The sequence below is a fragment of the Lethenteron reissneri genome, chromosome 12 (assembly GCF_015708825.2).
Source record: "Lethenteron reissneri isolate LAM-NWPU_2019-01 chromosome 12, ASM1570882v1, whole genome shotgun sequence".
Taxonomy (NCBI): Eukaryota; Metazoa; Chordata; class Hyperoartia; order Petromyzontiformes; family Petromyzontidae; genus Lethenteron; species Lethenteron reissneri.
In genome coordinates, this window is record NC_083790.1 from 13,952,223 (window position 1) to 13,970,888 (window position 18,666).

At 47.0% G+C, this 18,666-nt stretch overlaps 1 protein-coding gene across 9 annotated transcripts; it reads right to left on the reverse strand.

Annotated features, from left to right (window-relative positions):
• Window positions 1-392: 392 nt before the first annotated feature.
• On the reverse strand, window positions 393-18,660 carry EEF1D (eukaryotic translation elongation factor 1 delta). 9 transcript variants are annotated; one of them, XM_061550775.1, is made up of 8 exons: window positions 18,515-18,660; window positions 9,764-9,872; window positions 8,799-8,870; window positions 8,386-8,470; window positions 4,026-4,135; window positions 1,959-2,147; window positions 715-909; window positions 393-487 (listed from the first exon to the last, which is right to left on the reverse strand). In XM_061550775.1, exons 2-8 carry the CDS (start codon window positions 9,866-9,868, stop codon window positions 449-451), a joined length of 795 nt encoding a protein of 264 aa, XP_061406759.1. In that variant the 5' UTR covers window positions 9,869-9,872; window positions 18,515-18,660; the 3' UTR covers window positions 393-448. The 9 variants fall into 9 exon arrangements, with proteins under 9 accessions (XP_061406759.1, XP_061406760.1, XP_061406755.1 ...); XM_061550776.1 differs by lacking the exon at window positions 18,515-18,660 and adding an exon at window positions 18,079-18,097; XM_061550771.1 differs by lacking the exon at window positions 18,515-18,660 and adding an exon at window positions 10,351-11,508.
• Window positions 18,661-18,666: the final 6 nt, after the last annotated feature.

Consider the following 18,666-nt stretch of genomic DNA (forward strand, 5'->3'; position numbering starts at 1 on the left):
CATTGTATCGAAATAGGACCCAAAGAGGGTCCTTGCCCATAAACATCTGCCAGTTCATCAGCATTGGTACAAGCCTCACCTGCTGATGGGACTATGAACAGACACTGGTCTGGAGTTTGCTTGTGTTGATTCAAGTGTTGAAATATGTACTCATAGAAGGCTGTATGGCTGATGGGATATGTAAAAAAATATTTTCATTTTTACGTGGGACAGATATAGAGGTGGATTGCCTGCCCAGCTTGTTGCGATATCCTCATGATTTGGCATCACCTATTTGGCACGCGTAGTGCAAACACTACCGTCACGGCAGTGGTGAGCAATTCTGTGATACGGCCCGTGTGCTCGAGTAGCCGTTAGTGAATGCATTCAATTCAATGAAATCCACAACAAAGCAAGTTGAGAGAGCTTTATTCATCTTCTAATAAGAGTACTTGATGTGCGGTGGGGGTTAAATCTTGTTAAATGCAGCAACATCCACGCTCTGGACCTGCAGAATAAAAACATGAATTGAGAATTATTTAATAAAACATTGCAACTGCACTACAAAGAGTCTTTCACCAATCGTCGCCGTATTTTCCATAAGTTCGACAGATTCGAGTGGAATGGTGGGGGCGGCCGGAGAGGGTGCAGCCGTAGTGCGCGCGGGGAAAGCTGCCCGCCGGAGCAGGTGCAGCCGTGGTGCGCGCGGGGAAAGCCGCCCGCCCAGCTACATACGTGGTCCTCGAACTTGGTGATCTCCTCCTCCAGGATGTCCGTGCCGACCTTGTCGTCCTCCACCACGCACTGGATCTGCAGCTTCTTGATGCCGTAGCCAACGGGCAGCAGTTTGGAGGCACCCCACAGCAGCCCATCCATCGACACCGACCGCACCTTTGCCTCCAGCTCGGCCATGTCGGTCTCGTCATCCCACTGCCGGCGCACGCACAGCGACGACGTTACATTCGCGGACATGGGGGGGGGGCCCACACCAACTGTGCGTCGCTAACACCGCAGCGACTTTACAGAAAGGAACAAAGAATATACATAAGGCAACGTTTCTGGAAATGACACTTCTCTTCATTAGCTCGTGAACTATGAAGGGCCCACTGCCTGAACAAATAACAAAAAAACACAATACATTAATGAATAACACTGTGGCCTTAAAAGTTAAAAAATTAACCCGTAAAAACAAAGTTTTTCACTATAAATCCTTTATATGTGTGGCGGCTAGAGTCCTCTCGTCCTCTGGCTTGAGATGGCTGCCACCTATGGGTCAAATGATTGCCTGCCACCATTAAGCAATTGGTAATTAAATATAATTATTTTTTTCCTAAAAAGTGTAAAATTTTGGAAAAAAATTTCACGAAAATACATTGTCACGCACAACCAGTCTGTGTGCAAAATATCAGCTCGATTGGATCACAGGAAGCGTGTTAAAAAACGACCGAAAGATTTGCACGGTCGTAAGCGCGCAAGCAAGCCAGCAAGTGAACTTAATATAAAGGATTTAAAAAGGTATGGCCTTTAATACTTTTTGTAGCTCATGAGCTATGAATGACCCACTGTCCGAAACGTCCCCTATTGTGCATATTTTTTTTGCTTTGAAGGCGAGTGTTGATTAATGTATTGCGTTTTGTTGTTATTCGTGCTTGTTCGCCACTGCCAATGCAGCAGCATAAAATGGTTTGGACCACGGCAGTGGGCGCAAGTTCAAAAAGGGGGCCACAAATCCACGCTTACTCCAAAAAAACCCACGACCCACATCACCGCGTCCTCGTCATCAGTTATACAGCGTTACACACCCTCCAATGTAACCCCAATTAATCCAAATTACATTTTCTATGAAATTGGATTGGTGAAGCATGGGCCCGTCATGCGAGAGTGGTCACACGAGGTAAAAAAAAAAATGTTCAACGAGCATGCATACGAGCAAACTCCTCCACTCGGCCACAAACGCCGACCAGGAAACTGTCACGTACAGGCTTGACATCCAGGACGATCGAAGACTTGGCTATCAGCACAGGCTTCTTGGCTTTCTTCTCAGAGTAGGCCTTGACCCGCTCTTCACGAAGCTTCTCTGCCACCCCATCATCTTCATCACTTCCAAACAGATCAATATCGTCGTCTTCTTCTTTTGCGTTACCATTCACCTCTTCCACCGCCTTCACCTGCATGGCACGCAGAGCACAACGTCATTATAGCGGCCTGCTTCGGGCAGTCACCATCTCTCTAGAACTATTGTAATCCCCTGGGCAGGAATGTTTTTGGACATAGGTCACACCAAATAATGCCACCCCCATTACACAGAGTGGAGCACAGCACTATTTGCCAGGAGGAAAACCACTCCATGCAATTTGGTAAACCATTGCTGGGGCTAAGCCAAAGGCAATATATTTTTTCTAAAGGTCAAATACCCATAGAGGTTTTTGGGTTAGATCACGTAAATATATAATTGTGATGTTTAGTAGCTATTTTCGACTCTGGTGTTACATTAACAGGTTAAATGTATTTACATTAACAGGTTAAATGTCTCACCAACACAGCCACCGTTGCTCATTTTCCATGAAGTGGCGGTGGCTCTATGATCTTACATTGACATGCTCTTTCACAATACAATGGCCACCTCCGCAACCTCATCGTCGTGGAGCTCTCCGATCTTACATTTACATGCAAATTTAATCACTAGCCCCGCCCACTTTGCTTATGCCGCGTGGGCTACACCCATCTCAAACCTTTATAACATTCTGCCTCAGCAGCTCTCTCGCTATTTTTTCACCTGATGACGATTGCTTATATTGCGATCGAAATGTCGTAATATTTATTTTTTCTATCTACGTGGCTTTACCAAAAGACCTAAAGAATATATGTGGCGTTAAAACCCGCCACCACCCGACACAGCCAACTAGTAAAGGTTGTTACGTAAACAGAACATGCCAATTCGTCACTAGTACAGCACACTGGTGTGTTTGAGAGCCAAGCCCCAACATTTACAAACAGTACGAGGTTTCGCCAGTAATTACAACTAGCTTTATCAGGCAACGGCCAGATTTGTGGTGAAGTCTTCCTGTTTTGTTGCTTATATAGAGGCATAGATGTGTTGACCACCCTTCTGCGCTCTTGCACAATGATGTGCCTACTCCTTGCGAATGGCGTCACAGGATATTTTACATCCACTGAAGCGGACGGCATGTAGCATCTTTTTGCGATAAATGAACCTGCAGTTGCACACACATGTCTAAAGTTCATTACGTGGCTTCCATTATACAGAGATCCATCCGATGCAAGTTAATTCGATTTATGACGATTCGTTATGTTCATCATAAAATAAAACTTTGTTTTTAGTTTGTTTTATTACATTTACAAGCCAAGCCGGATAGTTCTAACCACTGTACGTTCCACCATGCCCCTCCCCCACCCCCTCCCAGTCACCCCTCAATTCCACCCCCACTCTCCCAGGTCACACCTCAATTCCACCCCCACTCCCAGGTCACCCTTTCATCCCACCCTCCCAGTCACCCCTTCATCCCACCTTCCCAGTCACCCCTTCATCCCACCCTCCCAGTCACCCCTTCATCCCACCCTCCCAGTCACCCCTCCACCAACATGATATGCAACGCAGTTGTACAATACGATGTTCTGCATTATGTTCAGGTTTTCTAAAACGCAAACCAAACGTACAGAGTTTTGCATGTCTAAGCTACATGAATTGTGATGACGCATTTGCAGTTCAAAAGTCAAGATCTGTGTGCACTGTGCGAGCACCGAACCGGTGGAGGAGGCTCCACATTGCTGTGGTAGAGGTTGGCCCATACTCTCGTGTAGCGTGTAGGAAAATTGAATCCAGACCCCTCAGTGCCAAACTCGACGACTAAAACTATTTAAAATATTTTATTTTACCAGGCAAGGCCCAATCAGCTATATAGCTCTTTTCAGAAGTGACCTGGGCACAAAATGATAGCTCCACGAAGTGGCTTATCGCGTGGAATTTTAAAAATCGCAGCCAATTACTCCAAACAACACCCGGAACTGCGATACTGTGGAGTCACCTGCGCTAGCTTGCAGGCCACAGCAACGGGTGGGTTCCCTGCAGATCCCTTCTCCAACGTCGATAGCCGGATCTCCATACGGGACAGAGCCTGTTGCAGAACTTGAACATCTGTAAACAGAACAGAGATTACATTGCAGCAATCATCATCTCTATATGCATTTAATACAGAACAGGGTACTTGCCTACCAAAATCTGCCAGTTCTCAAGCAGTGGTTCATCCAAGCCCGACTACTGAGGAGACAATGAATGTAATTATGCACTCCCAGGGATGCCATGTGGCGGATATGGGAAGGTGGCGTGTTGGCCAATTATTTATTTTGTCAACAAGCGTTTGAATAAACAATTTCTCTAGTCAAGCCCTTGAATCTAACAAGAACCCAAGAGCTAGGACTTTGTTAAATTGAAAGACAATGCCGCTCTTGAATAGGATGTCGTTCCAAGGTCTTAAAACATTCCCATTAAGAGCAGATGGGAGCCAATTGAACAGTTTGGTTTCTGCAACGTGGCTGTGAAAATAACCCCTCCCCCCTGCTCTGTTTGAACTGGCCAGCTGGCGAGTCTGGTAACCACAACACCATCCAACCACACGCAGAGCCGTGTGAATGTGGCTGTAGAGTATAAAATAGCAACACGATTGTGCACGTCAAAACAGACGCAATGTGCATCGTCTGAGGCGAGGTTTGTGAACCGACTGAAATGGAGAGACGAACCCAACTGAGTGAGAGATGCACTTTCCTCTGTGATCACAAATGACAAGACTGCTAACCTACAAAGGACCAGTTACAGCAGGTGCTGAACCTTGCGACACATCTGTTAACAATGAGAAAAACAAGTGCAGGCCGGAAAACAAATACATTTAAAAACACACAGTTATGGATTACATATACAGAAGCACTCAGCCTTAAACCAGACCACCATCTCAATAAAACGGAACATGTGGCCATTTTGTCATTTCTTTAGACCAGGGGTCCTCAAACTACAGCCCGCGGGCCACATGCGGCCCGCCGAGGACATTTATCCGGCCCATGGTCACTAATTGGGCTGCGCTTGCGAGCACTAATTGGGCTGCGCTTGCGAGCACTAATTGGGCTGCGCTGGTGAGCACTCATTGGGCTGCGCTGGTGAGCACTCATTGGGCTGCGCTGGTGAGCACTCATTGGGCTGCGGTGGTGGGCACTGATTGGGCTGCGCTGGTGAGCACTGATTGAGCTGCGGCGGTGGGCACTGATTGGGCTGCGCTGGTGAATGGTTCAATGGGCCAATTGACTGGACTTGCCCCCCAGGCCTAAGGCTGCCAGCCCTCCCCTGGCTGCGCATGACTGGCTCTCCCTCCCTCAGCTCCCTCACTTGCCCCTCGGCTCCACTCCCAGTGATATTCCTGTGTGCTGGGGATGTAGATCCCCAGCACACGCACCTCTGAGTAAATGATAGAGGGGTAATAACAGAGTGATCTCTGATCTCTGGAGGGGCTGCCTGCTGTTTTCCCATGCTGGTCAGTGACAGACAGCCGAGGAGTAGGAAACCCAATTTAAATGACAGTAAGTGTATTTATATTCTGATTGCTATTCAGTTGTATGAGGTTATATGTTGTATGTTGTGTAAGCCCCAGTTCATACTGTTGCAATCTCTGAGCAGTGCGAGTTCAGCCATATGCTTGTATGGCTGAACTTGCATTAGATTCGGAAGAAAAAAGGCACATGTGCCTTCTTTTTTCCTCCAGTGGAATCGGATCGCATGGGTCTTCTCCCCCATGCGATCAGATTCCTATGCGAGTTCGCAGATCGCACTGCAATCTGTGAACAAAACTGCAGGTGTAATTAACTTTTTAATGGCACCCGCACCAGTGTGAGCCTGGGGTAAAAGCGGAGTTCCCCCAATCAGACTGCATTGATGGGCAGTGCAGTCTGTATGTCTCTGTGTGGGCAAAGTTATTGCTGGTATATTGTTTTTGTAGCGCTGTATATATATTGGTATTTTACTAATAGCAATTTTGACTCCCTAGGAAACAGTGATGTCAAGAAAGAGAAAAATTGACTCTGAGTGTAGGATATTCAAAGAACAGTGGACTTATGATTACTTTTTCATGCAGTACAAGGAAAGAGCTGTGTGTCTGATATTCCAGAATATAGTGTCTGTGTTCAAAGAATACCATTTACGTCGACACTATGAAACTCAACATAAAGATAAATATGATTGTTTGGTCGGAGAAGTGAGAAAAGATAAAATATTAAAACTGAAAAATACATTAACAACTCAGCAAAATACTTTTGTGAAGCAGAAGCAGCTAAATATTTCATCACTGCGAGCAAGTTTTCAAGTTGCCAAGCTAATAGCGTGCACTGGCAGACCATTCGTGGAGGGAGAATTTGTTAAAGAATGCCTTCTTTCTGTTGCCAAAGAGATGTGTCCAGAGAAGGCCGATTTATTTAGTACAGTGAGTCTTTCAGGACCTACAATTACACGGAGGATTGAATAAATGGGAGACAATTTGCATTTGCAAAACTCCACAAAAAAAAAAAGTTCCTATTTTCCTTGGCACTCGACGAAAGCAATGATGTTCGTGATTCTGCACAACTTCTAATTTTTATTCGTGGGACGAATGACTATTTCGAAGTCACAGAAGAGCTTGCTGCACTGCAAAGCATCAAAGGAACAACTACAGGAGAGGATATCTATGAAAAGGTTTGCCAAACTGTGAATGGTTTGGAGCTGAACTGGGCTAAACTAGCCAGTGTGACAACTGATGGTGCTCCTAGCATGGTGGGGTCTAAGAAAGGAGTAATTTCTCGCATTAACCAAGAGATGGACAAACATAACCATTCTCATCCAATAGCCATACACTGCCTCATCCACCAACAAGCGCTGTGTAGTAAATCACTGAAGTGGGACTGTTATGAAAATTGTGGTATCTTGTGTTAACTTCATTAGAGCTCATGCACTAAACCACAGACAATTTCAGGAATTTCTGTCTGAGCTAAATGTTGACTATGAAGATGTTCTGTACCACACAGAAGTCCGTTGGCTGAGTCGAGGGAGAGTTTTGAAACGTTTCTATGACTTACTTCCACAGATTACAGCTTTTCTGCTTTCAAAAAACAAAGAAGTACCAGAGCTCAATGATGCAGAATGGAAATGGCACCTTGCCTTTCTGACAGATGTAACAGAGCTACTCAACAGTTTCAATGTGCAACTTCAAGGAAAGGGGAAGCTCATCTGTGATATGCAATCACATGTCAAAGCATTTGAAGTAAAATTAGGCCTCCTCATCAAACAAGTGAAGGAGGAAAACTTCTGCCATCTCCCCACAACTCAAAATCTGTTAGCGGAAAAACCATTGGTTGCATTCCCAAACAAAACATGTGTGGATTCACTGGAAAAATTGCAAAAGGAGTTCCAATTTAGATTTAAAGAGCTTCATCTCCATGACATACAGCTTTTCCGTAACCCATTTTCTATTGACATTGAAAATGTGGATACAATTTACCAAATGGAACTGGCTGAACTGTAGAATTGTGACTCTGAAAGACGCATTCAAGTCAAGCAGCCTTCATAATTTCTATGCATCTCTCCCCTCTGAGACATATCCTCATCTCAGGAACCATGCACTCAAAATGGCAACCATCTTTGGCAGCACTTATGTCTGTGAACACTTTTTCCAGAATGAAACATTTGAAATCTCCAACCAGATCTAGACTAACGGATGCACACTTGCATCACTTGTTACGACTAGCAGTGACAAATATGGAAACGGACATTGACCATCTCATTAGCCAAAAGCAGGCCCATAGTTCCCATTGAAATACTGGCAAGTTTGTTGATTTAACTCTACTTGTTCTTCATTTTAAATATTGTATTTGTTCCCGTTTTGTTTCTTCACTTCAAAATAAGATATATGCAGTGTGCATAGGAATTTGTTCATAGTTTTTTTTAACTGTAGTCCGGCCCTCCAACGGTCTGAGGGACAGTGAACTGGCCCCCTGTTTAAAAAGTTTGAGGACCCCTGCTTTAGACCAACAATTTGAAGAGTTGAAAAATGTGGATATCGGTCCCCATAGTGTAGAGGTAAAAGCACTTTCCACGTACGAGGTTCCCAGGGCCACAGGGCAGCAGTGAGCATTAAATAACTGTACAGGACTGTACTGATGAGTCCCAATAATATTAAAACGATCTTTGTTTCACCGCTGCCTATTGGAGTGGCCACATTTTCTCAACTCATTTGACCTACCAGTTTGGACATGGCCACACATTCCGTTCCTTTTGAGCTGGCAGACTTGGACAAGGCTGTAGGATGAGGTTTTGCACATGCACCGCATCGATGCGTGTTGTTAAATGTAGCCGACAAAAGGAAAACCACCCACGTTTCTTCAGCTCCCGGTTTTCCTGCTCCACCGCCTTGAGTCGAGGAAGCAGCTCGCCCCCCTCGGGTGCTGCCTGTAGAGCCTGCTGCGAGACAGCCCGCACTCCCGTGACCCTCTCACCCCCCCCTTTGCCCCCCACCGCACACACGCACGCACGCCACCGACGCGCTCCAAAACCCAAATCGGGCTCGAGAAGAAAAATGGCAGTTTGAGATTAAAAATTATCATCGTATGGGAAAACCTTTTAAGTGTATAACCACCAGAAACACACACAGTACCAAAGCCAAATAAAACTGAATTTACAAAAAAGCAAAAATCAAACACCCTACAAATATTAGGCCAGTCATCTGAAGCCCCTAGGGCACAGGAAAGGATTAGCAAACTAGGTCACCGAGGGTCAGTTATTCACTAACCCCAGCCAGAGACTTCTGGATGTTATTCCTTGCTCTCTGAATGTCTTGCAGAATTCCGCTTGATTCGGCATCCTGACCAAAACAAAACCAAATTTTAATGCCAGGTACCAGTTGCATGACGCAATTTTAAATTTAAATTCACTTAGCAATGGCCCTGCTTGTTCAGTGTTGAAATGGCAAAACTTACCCAACGTACGCAAAATTTAAAATGCAAATTACAAGTTGACTAAAACTGTATACATCAGCACAGAGGACGAGTAAAGTGATCGACGCGCAAATGATGGGTGGCTGGCTGTAGTAAATTAGTCCATAATCCCCTCCAGTCACTTTACATTGCAATGCAAGATAGTTAACGTTTTATTAATGATGTTTATGTCCACGTTTCTATAATTTTTGAGAAAAAAATATAATTGTCGCTGTGAATAATTTTGGGGTAAGCATGTATTCTTGCCCGACCTTACCTAATATACCTCTAAACACCACACCAAAGTGTGCAGCATCACAAATACAACAGCTCTTAGCCTTGTGCAGACCACCAGCCCCAAATAAACGGATGCGTGGCCATGTTGTCATTTTGGCCACCAACTCAAAGCGTTGGGAAAATGTTTACCATTTTCTCTTTAGTTTGAATGGATGGCTGCATAAATTCTCACCAAATGCAAGTACCTTTTCATAGCCTGCAAAGGCTGGGCAGTGATAATAGATAGTCGATAAGACTTTCCAGAATCTAATGTTTGGACTGGCGCGAACTAAAGGTCTCACGATTGGCTGTTGAAACGTCCGCAGACGGGATCACTGCGGCTGGAGACGCATCGTCTTGGGATAGATCGTTCCTTACCCTTAAGGGGTTAGATGCCAAGACTAGAAGGGCTCGTGGGTCACCAGCACGCTGTGACAACAAGTGTGCAATCGGTGAGAGCCACTGCCGCAGCAGCCCTAGTCACGAGGCCGGCGCACTGCTCTACCTGGTTGCTCTGTGAGGTTAGCTGCTGCTGGTACTGACATTCCGCGTCATCATAACGGAACTTGTCCACCCAAACGCTTTCTTGTAGTTGTGGAACGGCTGCCATGGTTCTGTCACGCAACACACAAACAAAGATCAATATCCAGCCATACGTGCAAAACAAGGATGACCATTTTACTCAAGGCAAGTTAACTATTTGTAAACCCAATTATATAAAATGAGTACGCGGTAACAAAAGAAAAACTAAAACGCAAGACGGAACCCTCACGATGTGCACACCAACACATTTGGGGATAAGTGTGCTCCTAGCGATGACGCACGCACAACTTAATAGAGCATCAATGCCACAAAACAAAGCAAACAAATGGAACCGTTTCGTCAAAGTTCGCACACAGACCTACAAATGACAAAATCTTAGAAAATTTAGGACACAGACAAACCATATCAGATAGTCACTATAAAAAAAAAAGGTCTTACACCAGGTTTTTCCGATATTATATTGCTGCCAATCAGGATTTAGTGTGTACACACGTGTTCTGCATGTGTGTTCACTCGGCCTGGCCAAGTTCAGTGACTACAATGACATACGGCGGCTGCTGCTGCCCCGGGGGCATCGTGGTGGTCGTGGTGGTTGTAGTGGCGACACCGAGGCCGCGATGGGATGCAGCGACGCCACATGGAGACGTCTGCGGCTGGAGGGAAACGCTACCAATAAACTTTTTTTTTGCACCACCAAAAGTCTTCCGATTCGGTGAGATCGAATCTGAACCTGCACAGATCACTCCTTTGAATGCAGACTCTCTTATTTGAACTGAAAATGGCCTTGGAACAAACTCCATCTCATTCGTTGCCCGTTTGGATGCCTTGATTTGCTTCTGTCGTTTGGACTTCTTCGTTTTAGCACCACTAACTGAAGCCTGTGCTCTCTGCCAAGCTTTCAAGTGTTCGGTTGCTTCCCTCTCATAGTAACGCACCTCGGCATCATGGTACTGTGCGTTTTGCAACCAGATGCTTTCCAAAGCCGCATATTTTGCAGCATCATGGTGTTCACCGGCAGCCGCTTTTGGTGTCTGCATGGGGGAACTGCGAGGTTTTTTACCATCAGGAGAGCTGCTCTTGACTTTGTGCACAGGCTCATGCTCCACGTACTTCTGAACATAAAAAGCCACTTCCGCTTTCTCGTACATAAACTTGTCCACCCAGAAACTGACTGCCTCCACAATTCCTGGCATCATTGCACGCGCGGGGTTTGGCTGGGTGTCCGCCATGTTGGTGTCACTCAAAGTGCCCGAAAAGCCTTCGTGACGTCTCGGTGGCGAGATATTATCCGGCTCGTCTACCACAGCTTGCAAACCATCGTCAGCCTCGACGGGCCGGAGGGGATCTGTTCGAGGCCTGGAGATATCTTCACCCACTAGCCGGCTGGCCATTCTTTCTTTATACAGCTCAAAGTGGCACTCTGCATCGTGGTACCTCCAGCTGTCGAGCCAGACGGTCTCAAATCGAGCGATGACAACTGGAGGGAGCCGTTTTGCACTGTCCACCATTTTACCACGCAGGCGATTTTTATTGTTTTGCTTGCGTTTCTTTTTGTAGTCTTCACTAGGTACTGCCGCGTCATTATTAGGCGCCGAGCCAAACGGTGAGGTCTCTTTCTTTTGGACGGAGGCAGCCACTTTACCGAGAATGTCGATCGCGCAGTGTTCACCGTCCGGCTGCGTGTTGGTACGAGTTAAACCCACAAATACAGCCAGCCGCCCACACGCTTTTTCCTCTTCCCACATCTTTTCTGAATCATCGTATTTATACTTATCCATCCAGGTCGCGTCAAGCAGCAGCGGATGCCTCCGGATCTTCATCCTCCATCGTGCACAGCAAGGGGAATGAAAATGCACTCAGCATCACATGTTCAGTAGTAATCATGCCAATGTACAGGACTGACCCAACACACCACACAGCTCCAAGCTGGTCTGCCTATCCTACACGCGTAGCCCAACCTGAACCCACACAGAGAAGGGGAAGTCGCCAGGCCAGCGCAAAGAGCAGTGGCACACAGCAGAGGCAGTCTCGGTGTGGCTGTGCGGGGCGGACAGGGAGTGGAGGGGACGATGCACAAAAGTCACGGCGCAGAAACAGTAAGAAAGTGCTGCGTTTGACAATGTCCAAGCAGAGTAAAAACCAGAATAGACTGCTGCTTTAATTTTGTTTTGGCAGTGCACCTGCTCTAATACCTGAACGGACACTTCAGCCCTGGTCCCACACATCAATACCTCACAGCAGCAGTGGCATGAAATTCTGGATTCAGAAGCATTTTGTGGGACACAAGAGGTTAATAAAAAAACTGCCGTCTATCCCTATAGTAACTACACCTCTGGAGCACTCAAACATGGAACACCAGGGCTGGGGCACTGAACCTCGCTTGTATATCTCCACAGAAAGCTCTGACCGTACCTCAAGACTGTTGGTAGTGTAGTGACATAAGAGGGGAGGGGCTGCTGGGGGCTCTGGGTCCCTAGGCAACCCAGACGCTTAAGCCCCTTGGCGCCAGGCACTGGGATCCCAGGCACCCCAACCAGTTAAGCCCCTTGGCGCCACCAACGGGGGGGGGGGGGGGCTGTGTGTGCTCTGTGGGATATCTGGGGGCGCACACAACCCCACCCCTCGTTGGGGACGAGGAATAAAAGGACAGCTCCCTGGCCGATCAGGGCCGGTTGTAGCTCAAGACCCAAGACCAGCCATCTCAGGACCCTGGGACACTGAGGGCCAGTGGTGGGACTCTGGAACTCCCGGCTCTACGTCCTTGTGGGGGCGAGTTCCGAGGAAGCCAGAGTAGTGTATCTAGGCTGTGTACCTAGACTGTAACAGAGTATCAGGACTGTTGGAGTGTTGGATTTTAATAAAGAAGTTACCTCTACAAGTGTCTCCGGAACCCATTACAGTAGCGTCATAAACTGGAATGACTCATGAATTGAAGTGGGAAGGCACCGATATGCCCAGATAAACTCCCCCCCCACCCACGCACAGGTGGGTTTACAACCCATGTCGCACTTCCATCTCCTGGTCACCTGGCAGCCCAGAAGGTTTGAGAGTTTCATAGATTTTGATTTGAAGCTTTCGTGACTGCAGGAATACACATTCTTTGGTTCTTTCGGTAAAGTCCCGTAGTTAGAAAAAAATAGATCACGACGTTTCGATCGCAACACAAGCAACCGTCAACAGGTGTGAAACAAACACAGCAGGAGGACTGCTGTCGTAGGGAGAAAGAGCTGCTGCAACAAGAGTATATATAGGATTTTGGTGGGGTCAACCCAAGGGTAAGTGGGCGGAGCTAGAAGAGCAATTTGTACGGAAATGTGAGATATTAGCATGTCAATGTGATACGGCCCAGCCACCAGAGGCATGCTAATGAGAAGATTAGCATGTCAATGTCAGAGAGCCGGGCAACAGGAACAAAAAACCCCGAAGAGCAAGAGGTACACATGATGAGAGGGAGACACAAAGAGAGAGACACAGTCGGAAATAACAGCTGACATAGGTAGGTAGGATGGGATTTTCTCCTATGACAGCAGTCCTCCTGCTGTGTTTGTTTCATACCCGATGACGCTTTCTTGTGTTGCGATCAAAATGTCGTGATCTATTATTTTTTCTACCTACGTGATTTTACCGAAAGAACCAAAAAGTATAGTTTCATAGATATGAATGAGGATCTACCAACCAGTGCCTTCCACGCACCGAATCACATACACATGTGCCGCATTCCATGTATGCTCTCAAAATTATCCAGATAACCAGCTCAAAAGAACTGCATGTCCAGCCATTTTGTCAGTTCTTTTTGAGCCAGTGGTCTGGATAAGGTCAAGAGCTTTGTGCATACAATGCTGCCACCTGTGCATGTGTTGTTAAATATAGATGTACTTAAACCAGGCCTTTAAGCTTCATTTACGCGCAGCGGATGTTAATTTTAAAAAATCATAAACCTCTCTTGTAAATAAGACTCATTTTCCGTTTGGTCAGAGTGAAACAAAAACTCACATTGATCAATAACACTGAAGACTTAAACAGAAAATTTATATAACTAGGTTGTTTGCTGGTCCAAGGACGGGCGTATCTTCCAGTAAATATTAATCAGCTCATGATTATTGAGGGGGGGGGGGGTTGCCCCAGTGGAGTGACGTCACCCGCTCAAGGTTATTAAGAGTGGATTTTTAAACTAAAGGCAGAGGAAGGTCGAGCTGAATTAAATCATTGATTACGCAAAGTCGCTTCAAATTTGACATTTCTTTACAGAAATTGACGGAAAACAATACATCTACGCAGCACAGTGCTACCTCTGTGCATGATGTCACTGCAAAAGAGGCCCCCCCCTCATTAATATTCATGCCCGCGTGTAAATTTACACTGACGCACAAGAAGGTCGCGCACTCAACATGTCGCATCCCTCATTAAAAATCATGAGCGGGTGACGTCACTCCACATGCCGCACCTCTCCCCAATAACCATGAGGGTGTGACATCACTCCACATGCCGCACCCCTCCACAATAACCATGAGTGCGTGACGTCACTCCACATGGGGCAACCCCCCTAATTAATAATGAGCTGAACAATTTTTCTATTGAATATTTCAGATTTACTGCAATTTACACCCATCCTCGGACGAGCAAACAAGCTAGTTATATTATACTTTTTCAAAACTTCTCTTAAAAACCTTACATATACGTACACGGATACTAAGCTATTGTGAAAGCCCGGTGGGCCGTTTGTCCATTTCTCCACCAACAAAATGATAAGAGGGCTTGCACAAGTCAAAAAAGTTATAGAAAGTAGGGGGTAAATAGTTGATCTAAAAGGTTTTAGATCAACTATAATCATAGCAGGTACCACCACCATACTGTGGTGGTACCGGCAGCTTGAATGGGGCTGGGAAATAATTAAATAAAGGAGACTCATACTAGATCGTTAATTTATCTACTTAAAAGTTTACGGATGGGAAAACGGAATAGCCTATTCCCACCGCGGGGCTTAGGGCCTGCTGCCCGGCAAATTTTTTTCTACGCAAACCCCACTGTTTGAGAGCCAAATCCCTCGCAAGCGCGCATACGCAGACAGACGGACAGACAGACAAAAATTAATTACATAGGTTAGATAGGTAACATCTTGGGCAATGGCAGGTGGAGAGGCCAGAGAGATGAGGTAAACATTTTTTCACAGAGTTTTCATCGAGGGCTCATGCACCATTGCTCTCATACTGTCACCAAATAACTTGGTTAAACCTGCGGCTCCATTATAAATGTGGCTACGGAGACGTGATGCTCTGTGCCCCACTGTGAAATGAGCTGAAAGAGGACATAAACAGCTAACAGCTGGGCTTGTCATGCCAGGTGGCCTAGATGTTAAATATAGCTTCGACAGTTGCACGTTCATCTTCTTGGTTCTTTCGGTAAAGTCATGTAGAAGGGAAGTAATAAAATAATAAAAATAAAACATAATAACATAAAATAATTCTCACGACGTTTCAGCTACAATGCAAGCAGCCGTCCACAGGTGAAGAATGAGACACTGCCAAGCTAGGAGCTTATATATAAGCTGAGTTGGAGGTGGAAGAATTCTGCACTCCTTCAATGGAGCAGAAAAAAAAATCAACGCTCTCCTGAAGTCCTCTGGTCATGGCTAGCAAACCTCGATATTGGCATTTAGGGCCCGAACGTATTGTTGCCATCTCCAATAGGTGGACCCGGCAGTTGTTCGTCACTGCGTTTGTTATAATGCATTATGTTCGTCACGATGCGCTGAATCTCTACCCTGGGTGCCAGGCTGTGAGGTCAGGGAGCAATCTTTGACAATGTTTCTTCAAAGTATTAAGGGCTGGGATAGGGCAAGATAATCGGAGATAAAAAATTAACCCATAAAAACAAAGTTTTTCACTATAAATCCTTTATATGTAAGATCACCTCTTGACATGCCCCGTATATTCCCAAGGGCACTAGCGTTGACCCGTTTTACCACTTTCAAGAACCTGGCGGCTTCAATTTAACTGCTCTATAAATAGTCTCCACTGTACATTGTGGGGGCAGGGATTTCATGACATGTGGTTAGTCAACATTTGCGTCATCATGAAACGGGCGGCTAGAGTCCTCTCGTCCTCTGGCTTGAGATGGCTGCCACCTATGGGTCAGATGACTGTCTGCCACCATTAAGCAATTAATAATTAAATATTTAAAAAAATTCCCTAAACAGTGTAAAATTGTGGAAATTTTTTTTCACGAAAATTAATTGTCACGCACAACGAGTCTGTGTGCAAAATGTCAGCTCGATTGGATCACGGGAAGTGGGTTAAAAAACGACCGAAAGATTTGCACGGTCGTAAGCAAGCAAGCAAGCACGCAAGCAAACTTAATATAAAGGATTTAATAACATCCGTTTTCTGTGCTTAAACAAGAAACTCCGCAATCATGCTACAAGTTGCGTGCAGTATTTAGATTTCAAACGACACTTCAGATGTTTCTGTTAAGATGGGTTTCGCTGGTCATTTACATATCTGATGGTGGTCTTCAGACATTGGGGGCGTCACAATGGCGAGATGTTAACTGCCTCGCCTGGTATATATACAATAGGTTGTCGGTTCTATCCCGAACCTGACGCCTGTTTAGAAACATGCGTTCAGAGTATGTGGCTGCTATAAATTTCCACATGATCAGCCACTTCATTCAGCCATCAAATGTGGCCAGGTCGCTTCTGAAAAATAGCTATATAGCTCAGTAGGCCTTACCTAATAAAAGAAAAAAAATTGCTTATAGTTTTAGTTTCACTGAACCACCACGGAGCCCATTCAGAGCCGCGTCTGCATCACGCGTGAGAAGCAGCAGCAGCTTTCCCTGTTAACACCTGGAATTCCATTGCTTCAAACCAGTCTTTGGCTACTCTCCCATCTAAAATCACAATGCGATGCCTAGCTGTCGATTCTTTAGAACTTACCGACATATTGCATTTAACATCAAGGACCCTTTTTCTGTATTTGTACAAGAGTCGCTCAACATCTGTCCGTAAATAAAATGTTACTCTTACAGTCAGTGTAAAACTAAGCTTGTCCGAGCAGACGTAAAGCCATGATCTCCCAAAGCAATCATCACCTGGCAAAGATTTCTCACTGCCCCCAATTGATTCAAGCTGCCCCCCTACCCCCATCTGATAGGTGACCGGGCACACGTGACTGTCTGACGTCACGTTTTCTGCGCATGAACAAAACATTGGTGGCTTCTAATCCGACGTGAGAGGTGGACGAACCAGAGAGCCCCCCGAGGCCGTGTTCTCTTCTGCTCAGGAGCGTGTTCAGTGACTGACTGGCCGACTGGTAATCATGAACCAGTACTAGTCCTGCTCCATCCCTAATCAACGAGTGTCTAGAACTCGGCCTACCCCAGCCATAATCAACTAGTGACTGCTATAGTACTAGGCCTATCCTACACATACAATCAGCAGGTGCATGTGTACAGCCTGCTCAGCACGCAGAGGGAGAACGCACGTGGACATTCCAATCCGTTGACCCTCTTCCCGTGGTCGCTCGTGGCGAAACAGTCCTCGTGGCTCAGGCCCTTCATTACATTCGAGGGGAATTATGGAGGGATTTCTGTTTGCGCAACATTTTCGATGTCTCATTACAGTTGTTTTTGCTCCCCATTGCATTTGTTCCATTACTGTACAGTACTTTAGTGTCTTCTATTTCATTTTGAGGATCCAGGTCACGCTTGTAAGAGACGTTTAAATCAAATAAACTCGACACGATCCGTGTACCAGGCCTACTACTGCCTCTGCTAATGATCGCCAGTCTCGGGTCGAGACCGGTCCTCAGTGTGCCCTCGTACATTTACGCAGCTGGTAAATTGGCAGACGGGCCAGTTAAGAGCAAGAGGCACACGTAAGCAAGATCATTCCAGTCTGCTTAGTAGCAATACTGTACGTGGCGTGACCGGACGTCTCGGCGAGCCCACGAGGCCTGTGCGACGAGCGAACACGCCAGCTGCCTTCACACGCAAACTCATGCGCCACTTTTAAGTCTCACCCTCACGAACGAGAATTTCAGACTCACGCGGCACTCACAGCCTCGCAACTGCGAGACTCGCACAGAGCACCACACCCACACAGCCCCCCCCCCCACGAGCTTCACAGCGCGGCAAACGCGGCGACACACCCGAGATCCAGGGGGGGCGACACCGCCTCCCGACCCCGCACACACGGCACCACCTCCCCCCCCCGTCTCGCCCCAGTGACAGCGCCACGCTTCTCCACTCGTCGCCCTCGTGTCTCACCCCACCACTCACGGCCCGGCTGTGTCTTCGTCTCCCCCCTACTCTACGCACGGCTGTGTCTCTGTCTCTCACCCCCCACACTACTCACGGCCCGGCTGTGTCTGTCTCTCACCCCCCACACTACTCACGGCACGGCTGTGTCTGTCTCTCACCCCCCACACTACTCGCGGCCCGGCTGTGTCTGTCTCTCACCCCCCACACTACTCACGGCCCGGCTGTGTCTGTCTCTCACCCCCCACACTACTCACGGCCCGGCTGTGTCTGTCTCTCACCCCCCACACTACTCACGGCCCGGCTGTGTCTGTCTCTCACCCCCCACACTACTCACGGCACGGCTGTGTCTGTCTCTCACCCCCCACACTACTCACGGCACGGCTGTGTCTGTCTCTCACCCCCCACACTACTCGCGGCCCGGCTGTGTCTGTCTCTCACCCCCCACACTACTCACGGCCCGGCTGTGTCTCCGCTGTCTCCTCCGGGTGTCGCTGGGAAAGGAGCGCGTGACGCAGCGCGAGCCCAGACAGCCTCGCGGCGCGCGCTCTTATTGGACGCGTGACGCCCACGTGGGGCGCAAGGGGGTGGCTCGTGACGTCACGCGGG